Genomic DNA, 13905 nt, shown 5'->3' with positions numbered 1-13905 from the left:
TATTCCAGTCTACACCTATAGTATTTATTGTGCATGCTCTCTAGATAAGAATATGAGGTCACCGTTTGACATGACTTCTGGAATATGTCTAACCTCGTTCTTCGATTCGTGTACCAATGGTAAAATGTTTATTTTGTCTTAAATATTGAATATCAGAAGCCCATCTTTTTCCCGGCAAGGTCACAATATCAATATAAATCAATGATTTAAATTGACAAATAATTCGTGTTTCCAATGTCGAAGACTTTGGATGATATTAAGTTAGAGACTTTAAAGTCAGTTTTTAGTCATTGTGATTGGTTAAAATTATTACCCTAGACAACACGTCTGTTCAGTAGCTATATAAACGGTCAGATCATTTCAGATCAATTGAAAACAAACTTGTTAAAGATTTTGTTAGACTTTATTTTGGTGAACATTTCCCCACCCCACACAGCGAATTTTAATTGGACTGAAGACTTCACACAGGTGCCGATTATCTTTTTTATAAATTTATATAATTTAAGGCTTACGTGTATTAACTGTAGCTGTTTTTTCAACTTCTTCATTTATATCAATGTAAAAATCTGTTGATAGACAGACCTCTACACACACCAACCAAACTGCAACTATTACAGTAAACCCGTTCATGGTTTCAATTCTAACCTTTCAAAGACATTGAAAAAATACTATAATAATAAGACAATTGATGAATATTAATAGGGAATTAGTAGAGCAAAGCACAGCACGAGTCTCTGAAGACGAAATTTAACTGTATAGTATTGTATACTTTAAAATGTGCGGATCCAAGCTCATATTCAATGGAAACGCAATTTCGTTTCGTTTTTTATACTTTCGATGGCCTCCACTACTTAAAGATCTGTGTAGTTGTTGTGGGAGGCCGCGTCAGGGGTCATGCAAGCGGCTTTTGACCATATGACGTCAGACCTCTGATTAACGTATGAGTGTTGATGTTTCAAGTAGGTATTTGGAAATAGTATACAACTTTTGCTTCGTCTTCGCTGCGAATGTCTACCCACATTTCCGTGCACCACCTACCAAGAACTCGCCACAACAGACCGTTTCATGGCTGATTCCTCACATGAACCAAAACGCAACTTACATAACAACTCTTCCAGGCGCTATTGTAGCGAAGGCAAGTAAAACGAAATTTTGAACTTTTTTTTAACTTGTTTTAAGCCGGAAACTTATATTCACTAGATTACCAAACTTAGATTATTCTAATACAATATAAATAACTTTCCCAGTCGATGGACTACAATTTAAAACATTCACATTCATATTATAATCTGTATGGACACAGATCACAAATAATTGCTACGCCGTCACCCAAACATGAACCAAAGTTACTTTTAGTCTTTCTCTCCCATTTCTTCCACGCCCCTCCCCCACACTCAGCCCCTTCTGCGTGACTGACAAAAGTAGATAATGCAAAATGAATATATTGAAATTGTTATTCAAATATTACTTTATTTTGAGTGAAGTTATCAATGGTTGTAGTTTTGAAAAGATGTTTGCATTGATCGTGACCACCGTACTGGTCATTCGAGTTTTAGCCCCGCTTCTCCATTTTAAAATGAATTCATTAAATCGGAGTCATCCGATGAAATCGAGGGTTGATTATGGTTTTGTCATGTTAATAACTTTCTAATTAATAATTTATATAACATTTAAGGCCCAAAGATAGACCTGCAATAGACAGATTTAGCTCTTACATTTTGCAAAGGGTTAACTAGAACTCCTAAGGAGAACTGACGTGTTTCGGTATGTCACGTCACGTCATGTCACGCCTTGTCACGTCAACATTCAAGTTACACGATGAATTATTGAGTATAGTAACATCCAATACCTAATAAAGTGGAGAAACCTGTCATTTTGAACTCTTAATAAAACCGGATGTTATACTTCATGACCGAACTTTTTTTTATATCAATTGTTAGTAGACATCACGGTCATCATAAGGTCAAGGGTCATGGATAGATTAGGTTACGATCTAGATGGTGAAAAGTCGAACAAATTTCGAAGTGATACCGGAAGTAAAAAAAAAAAAATCGAAATTAAAAAATCGGCCACCTAAAGATTGTTGCCAAGTAGGTTCAATACAAAAAGGAGTTTTCGAAAATTGGAATTAAAATAGCGGCTGAATATCGATTTTAATGTTTTTTTGTAAAATCCAATATAGCGGCCAAGCGGTTGAAAATGTTATGGAACAAGGTCTTTGAAAATGAAAGATAATATGTCATTTTTTGTCTATCTGGCATGCTAAGCACGGACGTCAGAGAGAGCACCGTATTTGCGTCTAAAGTTGATTCATTTTCAATATCTTTAATCTATCGGTCTATTAAATTTACTATTTTTACTTACAAGTATAGAACTTTTCGGAATTATTTGTCAGTAGACTTCAGGGTCATCATATATGCAAAGGTCAAGAGTCATTGAACGGCTAAGTCACCGGCTAGAAGGTGAAAAGTCGAACAAAATTTAAAATGAAACCGGAAGTAAACAAAATCGAAATTAAAAAATCGACTCATTAAGAATTATTGCCATACGGAGCAGGTTCAAAACAAAAAATAAGTTTTCGAAAATCGGAATCAAAATTGCGCCTGAAAATCGATTTGAAGGGTTTTTTTTTCCAAAATCCAATATGGCGGCCAAACGGTTGAAAATGTTATTGAACAAAGTCTCTGAAAATGAAAGATAATATCTTGGGCTAACACCACCATATGTCATTTTTAGTCTATTTTTGAAATGGAGAGAACTATTCATGTTCGGGAAAATCGGAAGGCCTCGATATTTTCCGAAGGTTTCCGAAAGCCGCCACAAAAGTTATTAATATGCCAATTTGAAGGCATTAATGTGTTCCGTATTCCTGCCAAGTTTCAACTTGATACGCCATCTTGAATATCGAAAAAATGCTGAAGAAAACTTTCGCAAATATTTGATTCTAGAACTAATCGAGCCAACTTCCGAATTTCGAAAAACCGTCAGTCAGAGCCCATATGGGATTCGTTCAAAGAATCCAAAAATGAAAACCCGACGAAGATTCATTGAAAAATAAACGAGATATGGGCAATCTGTGATTAATTTTTGTTCCATCCGTAAAACTCTTCCTGTTTGTCAAAAATGACCCAATTTATATTAAATAAATAGATCCACGTAGGTCAACAACATCTGCGTTGACAGAATGTTTGCACCATGGACAGTTTTGGCTACACAAACTGACTAAATCCCCCCCCCCCAAAAAAAAGAAAAAAGAAAGAAAATCTTAATAAAAAGACTTACAGATCAGAAACAATACGTGTTTCGACCGAAAGTCCGAAACACGTAATTAAAATCAATTACAAATGATCTATATTGCAGTTATACTCACCATTGCAGAGAAGCATGACCAGTCAACTTTGGTCGACTTAGAAAAAGGTCTGAACTATTAACGTCACAGCGTGACTATTTAAAGAAAAGGCACGATCAAAACAGCTAGAATTTCTATTATATTAAGATTTGAAAGTACTTGGATTCAAATTCTTCCCAGCTGTCGCGCTTCTGTGTTGGCTTTAATGTTCGTGAAAAACATATATATCTACCAGACAGGAAATTTATGAAATTACTGAGAATTGTTAGGTAATAAGTAACAATTAATTACTGTGTTTTAATTGACTTTACTGTTTACTGACGATTAAAGATTTTTCACTGTATCATTATTATATAGTTTCCTAAGAAGCATTTACACTCGAACTATCGATATTTGATGGGGAAAATATTAAGGTAGGTCCCCACACAGTTGCAAATATCTGTAAAAAGTACAAAATATACATATATGTTTTTAATGAAGCCCAAATAATATACGAAATATTAAATAACTTATAGATTTATAGTGTGATTCATTTACTTTATGCAGTCTGTCCATTAAAGATACATTCCAGTGTACAAACTGGGTGATTTGATGATATATTTGGCCTAAAAACATATTCAAACTAATTAATTTATCATAAATTTGCTTCAAATCCTTCTCAAAACATTGTAATTGTCAAGGAATACCCTTGCTAAAAAAATCGATCAAAAGAGGTTATGTTTGTGTCACGTGACTTACGGGTGCGAAGTCGGAGGAGAATTCGTTGCATACAAATATCAAATCCTAATTAAATTCTCGGATTATCCACTGCCCACGTCTTTTTCCGTGATTTTTATCTCAGAAAGTGTTGTACGACTAACTCTTCATAAAGTTTATCAACATGTACATGTATCAAGCGCTCAGTCGCCGCGTGTAACCTTTGACGTCACGCGTGCAGATATTCCTAATCGTCGGGCTGTCGATTAGGGAAACCTGACATTTTTGTCCTGTATACGCTCCATGGGTGTTTTTCAGGGAATCCAGTATTTTTCTAGTAAGATTGGATATCTCTAATTTCCATATACCAAAATTGCCATACTTTTATTGAAAATAACCACCCGATAAATACTTTTCTGGGAGCCTATCTTTAATCATGGTATTTTAGACGTAACAAGGATTCGTAGCAATTAGGATATAATACTATGTTTAGCTTTTATTTCCTATAGCCTAGCGATTAGCTAAATATATCATACACGAAATCATTTGGATTCCAGGTTTAGACATAGGGTTGGCTATAAGCTGCTAGCAAAGTTTAAAACATATATTCTTTCTGTATAGCTCTTTTGAAGGAAAATAATCATTCAACTACGGGGACCCCCCCCCCCAAAAAAAAAAAAAAAAAAACACAAATGAAAATGTAAATAGTTTTTGTTATAAAAAAATTCCTCACACAACAAATAGACCGTTGATATCTTTACGTGTATTTATTTATATTTGTGTTTAATTTACAATGCTGACAAACATAAAGCACATCAAATACGTTGATAGGTTACATCAAATATGTATTTACTCAGTGTCGAAATATCTACTTTATAAAGGTTTATAATTTATTTCACTTCACATTTCAGGGCTTATCAAACCTTCAATATGATATCATAATCATTGCAGATGTACTTTTGGGATGAAACCATGTCCAGGGCCGAATAATGGAGTAGCAGAGAAATTGGGAGAAAACACATTGATATCTTGACAGGAAAAAAACATTTGGACAAAATTCTGAGATGAACATAGGGTGTGCTATAAAAGGGGGTGAGAATTTCACCAGGCCGCCCTTTTTCAAATTCCAGCTATTACTTGTTCTTTAAAGTGCAATTAAATACACACAAATAATTTGAATGTAAGTGACCTGAAATTGTTCAATATGCTTCCTTGCTATATAAATAAATTACAGGAAAGACTGTTTATTTTATATTTAAAATTGTTCATATCATTATATGTACCTTGACGTTGTTTGTTCAAATTGGAAATTGTGTCTCAACTACGTAATGGCAGTGAGCTTAAAATATAATTCAACACACATTAACTTTATGCCTATCAGTATTTTCTATATGTTTAAAGGATATAAATTCTTTCTTAAATAAATTTCATCCTTTCTCGTGTTTCGTTATTGGGCGACAGAATGATCACACTACTTGAACTCTTTTTTATTTTAGTAGAATCAAATTAAACACAACCAAAGGTTGATTACACATACCCTACAGTTGGTCGGACCTTTAACACTGGTAGACCGGTTTTCGGTAATAAGCTATGAGAAAACAAAGAATGTTTAACAATGAAAAACATTTCTTCAATTCCCTTAATAAGAAAAGTTTCCACTTTGTAGAAAATCAATTTCCATCACACAGTAATGTGAATTATTCCACTTACAGTCTGTGGGAACGTCTTGTTTTTTTTTGTTTGTTTTTTTTTATCCACAGACATCATACCTTATTAAGTAATGCTACAAAGTCGAAGAATAAACAAAGTCGCTCGGTTCCCGAAAATCAATTTAAAAAACGATATTATCAATAGATAAAAAAGAAAACAAACAAATCCAAATTCCAGTATAAAAAAACCAAAACAAATCCAGCCCCCCCCCCAAAAAAAAAAGCAAATCAAAGGGAAATCAAAGAAGACAACCCCCCCCCAAAAAAAAACAAACAAACAACAAATATGTTATAACTATAGGGATGGTCGATCATATATAGATTGAACTAGGCGCCGTTGTCGCGGTTTGTCAACCCCCCCCCCCCAAAAAAAAAAAAAATATATGAACATAGATGACAGTTTTGCAAGTTAAAAGGAAGGCTTACATAAACATATAATATACACCACTAAATCAACCAAAGCAGACAAGATGTAATAAAGAATTAGAACTAGAACTGCGATGCAGTAAAGACGGGTTTCACCGATGCCCCGTTACCCTTGAACATGTCACTTCCGGTACCGATGAAACCATTAAAAAGGTTTCCATATAAGCATTGCACGCATCAAATAAAATGTACGTAGAATCAACCAAATCCTGCAATATCAATTCATTGTATACATTTGTTATATGTAAGTGATCCTGACAAAATTACCTTACTTCCGGTGATAATGAAAATGTTAAGTTAGTTTTATGAAATCAGAAATAGCATAAGGCATCACATATAAATCGAATAATAATTGCCACTATTATAGACCAAATACAGTTTTTGCCCAAATTACGTCATTTCCGGTGACATTAAAAATGTTAAATTGGTTTGACCTAGTTAAAATTGACATTACGCATCAAATGGTGTCACTTTTATGAAAATCGAATAATAATTGACTCTTTTACAGGCAAACTAGCGTAATAGTGACTCATGCAAAATTGCCCATTTCTCGGCAACTGCTCATATTACAAACTAATTTTCACATACATTCTCTTCGTATGGATTATTGCTACTTGTTTATGAAAGTTGTGAAGAAATATTTTAAAATATGAAAAGCCTGAATGGGTTGTGAATAGCTCATTTTCACCTTTAAATCGAAACGATCCGAAAACGAAATAAAAATTAAAATAACTGAGCGCGATGATTTCTGTGCCTTAATAGGGCACACCCTTTCAGTCATACCAGATTTGAAAAAAAATAATATTTGCTCTCAAAAAGTGATACCGAACTGTCAAAATTGCAGTTTTTGCTAAATTTACGTAACTTCCGTTGCCGAAAGGCAACTTTACCGGTAACAAAAAAAATGACATTTTGGACCACGGAGCATTTGTTTTATACAAATCGAACAATAAAAAATAATTAATCCAGGACTGAAAAACTAAATTAGCCAATGGGGGCCAAGGAAATATACGGTGACAAAAAATGTTGCAATTTTTGGTCAAATCAGATGACTCTTTAACCTTAGGTAAAATACCACATAAAAATATTCATTAATGAAAAAAGTTTTTCGTAAAAATTTAAATTTTCAAAATTTGGCGCCTAATATCTCCGAAAATAAAAAAATCTAAAGAACTGTAGCTATGTGCCTTGTCTCCGGCTATGTCAAAATGTATCAAATATTACAATTATTGATAATATTACGGCAAAATTTCGAAAAACGACAACTTCGGTGATTTCGGACATTTCGCATTGTCGCAGAACTTTAGAAATAGCTTTAAAATTTAAGTCAAACCCACTTTTCCAGTAAAACCGAAGACATCGAATCGATCCGACAAATAGTTTCTGAGATATGCTTAAATGGAAAAATAATAATAATAATAAGAAGAATTATAATCCGAACAAAAACAATAGTGTTTCACACAAGCTACGCAGTGTGAAACCCTAATAATCAAAGATTTATATTAATAATAAAGAGCTGGGTTCTTGGAGACCTCTTTAGCAGTTAAGTGAAGAAATTATATAAATCAAATCTCAGCTTTTGTAAAATAAGGAACCGAGCCAAACCGGGTACCGAGTCAAACTGCGACAGCATAATTGAACGCATCAAATAATTACTGGAACGATGAAATGTCACAAACGTTAAATTTTAAACAATATTTCTTTTCTAGCAAAATAAAGTATAACAAATTCAACAAAAACGAAATCGAAACTAAATATTAAATCTCATACTTATCAAGTAAAATTCCATGAAGAGAACCCTAAAACTAAAAAAAAATTCAACACTATGTTAAACACCACCAAAGTATCCTACCTTACGGATTCAGGTGTTGTTCATACCCATCTAGGAAAGAAGGTACACTTTCGTTGTCCTTATATCAATACAAGAAACATCTCATTGGTTGATGATGTTTTATTATGGCGCCCACCAATCCATAAATAATTTACTCACGTTTAAAATTGACCACACGCAACCTTTAAATTTAAGAACGATCGAAGAAAGGTGGTTTTGACCAAAACGCTAGTTGAGGACAGAAACTGTTGACAGAAGTGTAACCATGATCAACAATTGAAATGCCGTTGTAGATACGTGATATTTTAAAGTCAATTTTACCCCTCTAGAGACAGATATCTTGAATAGTATTAAGCTTTACTCTTTATGGAATAAAACATATTTAAACACTAAAAAAATATGCTTCTTTCTCACGTACTTAAACCCAAGTTTTACTCTAATTTAGTTATCTGCATCTAGATTTAAATATATCCCAAAAGATTAACAGTTACTTCGATGACTTTTATTTGCTATCTTCTTTTACTGTCGTTGGTTATTTATCTATATTTATTTGTTTTAAAAAAACTTCATTGTCTCATTTCTTGAAGATTTTTGTCGATATTGGAAGTCATACAACTTGTCTCTTCATAGTGCAATCTATGTGCCTACTCACTGCATGCTATTATGCATACATACAATATGTAACTGACACTGTCAGTGAACACACATAATTTATTGTCTATAACTGGGATTTTGTAGGTTTAAATCCACAATAATTTAATAAAATTTGACGGTTTTTTATAGGTTTTATTATAGAATTAACTTAGATGGGTTCAAAGGGTTACTGCTTTCCTTATGCATATTTAATTAGATAAGTATGAGATTAACATAAAGTTTCTTGAAAATAATACGGAGACGACATCTTCGATTTGCTTAACAATAAAATTCCCGATTGAATTAAATTTGATGTGTGGGGGATGGAGTCGATATTGCGATACTACTGATAAACCCCCCCCCCCCACCTTTCTATGACCTGTCAAGTCTCTATGCGATCTTGAAGACAAAATTATGTCTGAAATGTTGCTTTTCCTCATAGTTTTTTGCTGACCCACTTTAAACTTAGTAAAACCCCTGTCTACAATTCATCCATAGACGCTTGGGATAACCAACACTTGGACGTCAAACGATGGCCCTGTTCTTTTCTACTATAAAGATCTAAAAGGAATTGGAATAAACTCTTTAAAGTCCTTTTGGTGTTCTTAACATTCTGCCATCGAATCTACTCCTCTGTATGCCCTAACAAGAATCCCCCCCCCTCTTCTTTCACTGTAGATATGTATGAAGAAATCCATATCATCTTATAGATAGATCCCACGATGGAGAAAGATTGGTCATCGATTAGCGGGTAGTTCATGTCGCAGGAAGCAGCTTTCGTTCATCTCACCAAAACCACCCTTCCCCATATACATTATCTTCCAGTGATGTACTTGTAGCTACCATATCCCTTTAGTATATGTTTGATATTGTTATTTGTAAAATGTATATGGGTACAGTTTGGAATTTAAATTTCTGCTTCACTGGTTTTCAGAAAATCTTACTGGTGGTCTTAATCCGCGCCCCAGTTTAGTAGCGTACGTAACTAAAATTAAATTTTTCACTTCTCTGCGGATAGACTGGGTCTGTTGTTCAGATTGGGTTGCTAGTTTCCGGTTAAATTATCGTGTGGTTGTCATTTCCAAGTGTGGACGGTTTCCTCGATGTTTGTGGATATGATCCCTAACAACTTGAAAACCAGTAAGTTCAATGAATTTAATGAATTTATTAATTTGCGTTTAGATACAGAAATATAAACCCATTCGGTGAACTTTTTTCTTATGTGTAAAGTCTGTATATCGGTTGATAGTTTGAATTTCACAGTTTCATATATAGGATTGAGACCACTACTTATTTAAATAAACTTTGAATTTTTACTTTAAATATACTGTGCAATTGGGTAAATGCATTTTCCGATAAATTGTAAATGCTCATATTTGTTTAAAAGACCAAATAATGCTCATTAAAATTTGAATTATTAAATAAGGGTTATAATTTTAAGCGTAGGAAATAGGATACATAAATCAAGCGTGACATATAGGTTAATAATTTATGTAATATGATTACCTTTAGGAATGTCATATTAATTTAAAGTGGGCCTACAGGGAGTAGGTTGATAAATTTAAAGTATATCAGGAATAACAATAAAACAGAATAGGGAATAAAATAAAAAAAAAATAATGGTGTCTTCGGATCAGAGTAGGAGACGACAGAGCTAAGGATAAAGTTTGCCGTGTTTCTACTTTGATTCGTTAAAATTCGTGTTTGTGTTGTCCATTTAGCTAATTAGAGCTAATATGATTTTGAGACCATAGTCCTAGTCCAAAATCATGGTGTTAACCAGCTAAGGCTAAAATAAGTACAAAGTAATTTAATCTTTGAGTATAAGGTTGAGTTATAATAAAAAGCCCTGTGTAAATCGCGAATAGCGTTTAGGGAGTACATGTAATTAAATAATAAAAAGGAGTTATAAATGACCTTTGAGTATAGAGGTTAATGTACGTGACAAGGAGTAGGATCGCCTGTCCAGCCTCGTGGGTTTACTCCGGGTCCTCCAGTTTACTCCCACTGCTAAATGTCCCTATGCGCAGGTGAATTATTGAAATAAAATTAAACCATATGTTAGTCCCGAAATGACCTAGCTTGTGTCAAGTGGACGTTAAACCCCATCTCTCTCTCTCTCTCTCTCTCTCTCTCTCTCTCTCTCTCTCGCTTGTTTCAGGCATTGGCGTATTTGTTTTAGTTCACATACACAATTAATGAGATTAGGTAGTAGATGTTTATATTAACACTGGTAATGTTTATACAAAACCGGATTTATAAAAATAAAGGAAATTGTAGATTTATAATTGAATACTTCTGATGATTAAAGAGGCACATCAGAGTTTATTAATAATTAAATGCAGATTTAATTTTAAATAAGAGTAAGAGTTGGTAATAAGATTAATAAATAATAGTAATTAATTAATGGTTTGATGACAATGACATGTTTGATTTGAGGATAAATTGTACTTTGTCCAAAACCAGTCGTCGAAGAAGTGTTGATTGGTAATCCTTACTGAAACGAAAGTTTCCATTATTATTGAGACTATGGAAGATGAAACAGACCAATAGAAACCCAAGAATAAGACATGGTTTACCAGTTTACCAAATTGGGATTTCCTGAGACAGAAGTTAAAGTGAAACTGAACTTTAAAAATATTAAGTGTAGTGTTATAGTATTTTGAAATTAGGAAAATGAAAGAGTTAATAAACAATTACAGCTGTGATTTTCTGTGTTGAGGTTAAAGTGAATTATCATATGACTTTGAGGCGCTTTTGCCTAGGTCATAATAAGAATAAGAAACAGATATAACCTGAGACAATACTAGACGATCAAGGGCAGTTCCAAACTATGTACATGTAGTAAGAAACGATGCATGGGTTATACGCCGGATGTGGCGACCAGTTTTAGCCATTGTCCGCTCTCCACGTCTGACAGACGACCCATGGTGCTACACCTATGCCGTGTTGTCAGCAAAAACCTTATCAAATAGATCTAAACCAGGATTTACTCACCGTTCACCATACTAAGTGCCAAAGTTATTTTTAGTCCTGTTCCCCCTTTCTCCAATATTGCTTAGTGATGTTTGTTGACTGTTGATGTACAATCGAAGAAAAGAGTTTGAATATACATTTTCTGCCAGATTTTGGTGAATATTCATGCTTTGTGTGTGTGTGGGTGTGTGTGTGTGTGTGTGTGTGGGGGGGGGGGGTTAAGGGAGTTAAGATGTGGTTACGTTGAAATGTGGGGTGGACAGTTGAATATTAATTACTTCTATGCTACTTCCAGTTTGTGTATCTAAAGATTTCCATAGTGAACCTCATACCAGCGTTTGGGTAAGAGGTTGCCACATGTTGCTCCATCTGTGGTAGAAAACGTCCAACTCCACAAAGAGACGAGAATTAACATTAAAGTCAATGGGGAAATTAATGGTGACCTGTATTCGTATTACTAGTCTCAGACAAAATGTATTCTGTAGTTACCTCCCCTTTTACATTTACACCATTCAAATTGCATACGAACAATATAATTCAAATATTAGTTGTTCAAGTTAGATTTCCTATAGAGATGTTACATTGGTAGACAAAGGTAAAGTTATATTACAAGAATAACCCCGTAATGAATTAAAATAAATAGAGCATACTGATTAATCAGAATCTATGCACTGTGTAAAGATCCTGACAATATTACTGAATAAAATATCAGTTGAGGTCTATAGTACATAGTTTTAAGATTTCAAAAGACTTTTATCTGCTGAAAATCAAATCACAACCCACCTCCAAGTACTCATCTCTGAGCCCTGCAACAGTTATTCAATATCGCAATACAGCCTCTTTTCACTATCTTGAAAAGGTGCAAATATTTTAATCTATCTATACTGATATTTGTGACTGTCGTTTGTTTGTCTGTCTGTTCAGGGTTGGCGGCTACACTAGGGCTGTCCCTGGCTGCAATTTGGTGTATAGGGGTAGCTCGCACCGGTGAGTAACATACACCATGTGGCGATCGACTACCACTTCCGGTTTGGGATTGATGCTACTTCCGGTTCATGGCTATACCCGTGCTACGCCGTGTCATACGCTAGTTACAATAAATAGAAAGTAACACCAAAGATTCCCATCCTTCCTATTCAGTCAGTATTTAGTAAATACGTTATCTAGAGATAAGTATTATCATAAAGGTCAGGGGTTCAATCCTGGTGTTGGCAGAGAAAGTTCCTTGGGAAATTCCCGTACAGGTATCCTAGCATGGAACAGCGTCTAGTCATTCGGATGAGACGAAAAACCAAGGTCTCGTGTACACATGGGCGTACACTAAAGGAATCCTCGGAAGTTGAGATTCGATGTAGATTAGGCGGAAACACAGACAGTAACACTCGGTTGGTGTAGACAACGTTATAACCCGTATCATTTCATTTGGTTTTGTCAAATCTTAACATAGAAATTCTAAAGCTGTAAAATAATTGTATTGTAGCGTGTTCAGTAATGCGTGTATAATAAGCTTACTCGCATTTACCACAAATGCTGAGGATTATAGATGAAGCAACACGCAACAGAATTCATGCAACAGTTATGAAATTAGGTGTAAAGTGATTTTCTCTATTTTTCTTGGGAATACTTTCCACGATCTTAACCGTAAAGTGTGCAATAGGCCAGAATATATATCTATTGATTTAAAATATGTTGTCTTCAAGGAAATCATTTTTCTCGTCTGTGTCAACATTTTAGAACTACAATTTATATTTTATAAAATTGTTCTTGTACGATCATTTTCGAAATTATGAACTTAATTTGTTAATGGAAATAACATGACTGAGTTTATTTGAAATGTGTCATTACCAAGATTAAAGGTACATTATATAAGATTTAGATAAAGATCTGGCCGTTGTAGCTATAGTAGTTGAAAAATAGATAATGAAATATGAATATGTTGAATAGCACCAAAAGCGTGTGATTTTCATTGGCCCATTGTTTCTGTATCTTTTTCACAGTGGTCCAATTCTGTACCCTTTTTTACAATACAATGGTGCATTTTTTGTCAGCACCTACAACACAAGAAACACAATACTACACACAGATATTACAAATCTATAAACAAAGGTACATATATTACCAACTAAATACATCCTGGAGTCTGGTAAATCCCGATATCACAGTATATATTGAGATATGTTGATATCAACAGGATCCCATCATAACGAACGATGAATATCCAAATGTCGATTTCAACGCATTCGACGTGTACCCAATGCGGTGCGTTGAACAAAGATAAGAAAACA

At 34.1% G+C, this 13905-nt stretch overlaps 1 protein-coding gene across 4 annotated transcripts in view; it reads right to left on the bottom strand.

Annotated features, from left to right (window-relative positions):
- The window catches only part of LOC126811458 (protein crumbs), a 48489-nt gene that overhangs the window by 7927 nt on the left and 26657 nt on the right, over positions 1–13905 (bottom strand). For 2 of the 4 annotated variants that reach the window (XM_050537094.2, XM_056099205.1), the window contains exon 2: positions 513–645. In XM_050537094.2, the coding sequence (XP_050393051.1) occupies positions 513–630 (118 nt within the window). In that variant the 5' untranslated portion in view covers positions 631–645. Of the gene's footprint in view, positions 1–512; positions 646–8032; positions 8204–13905 lie in introns of those variants that run through there. The other 2 variants (XM_050537095.2, XM_050537093.2) reach the window with 2 other exon arrangements.

The sequence above is a fragment of the Patella vulgata genome, chromosome 2 (assembly GCF_932274485.2).
Source record: "Patella vulgata chromosome 2, xgPatVulg1.2, whole genome shotgun sequence".
Taxonomy (NCBI): Eukaryota; Metazoa; Mollusca; class Gastropoda; family Patellidae; genus Patella; species Patella vulgata.
This window is presented reverse-complemented; position numbering and strand designations above follow the sequence as displayed.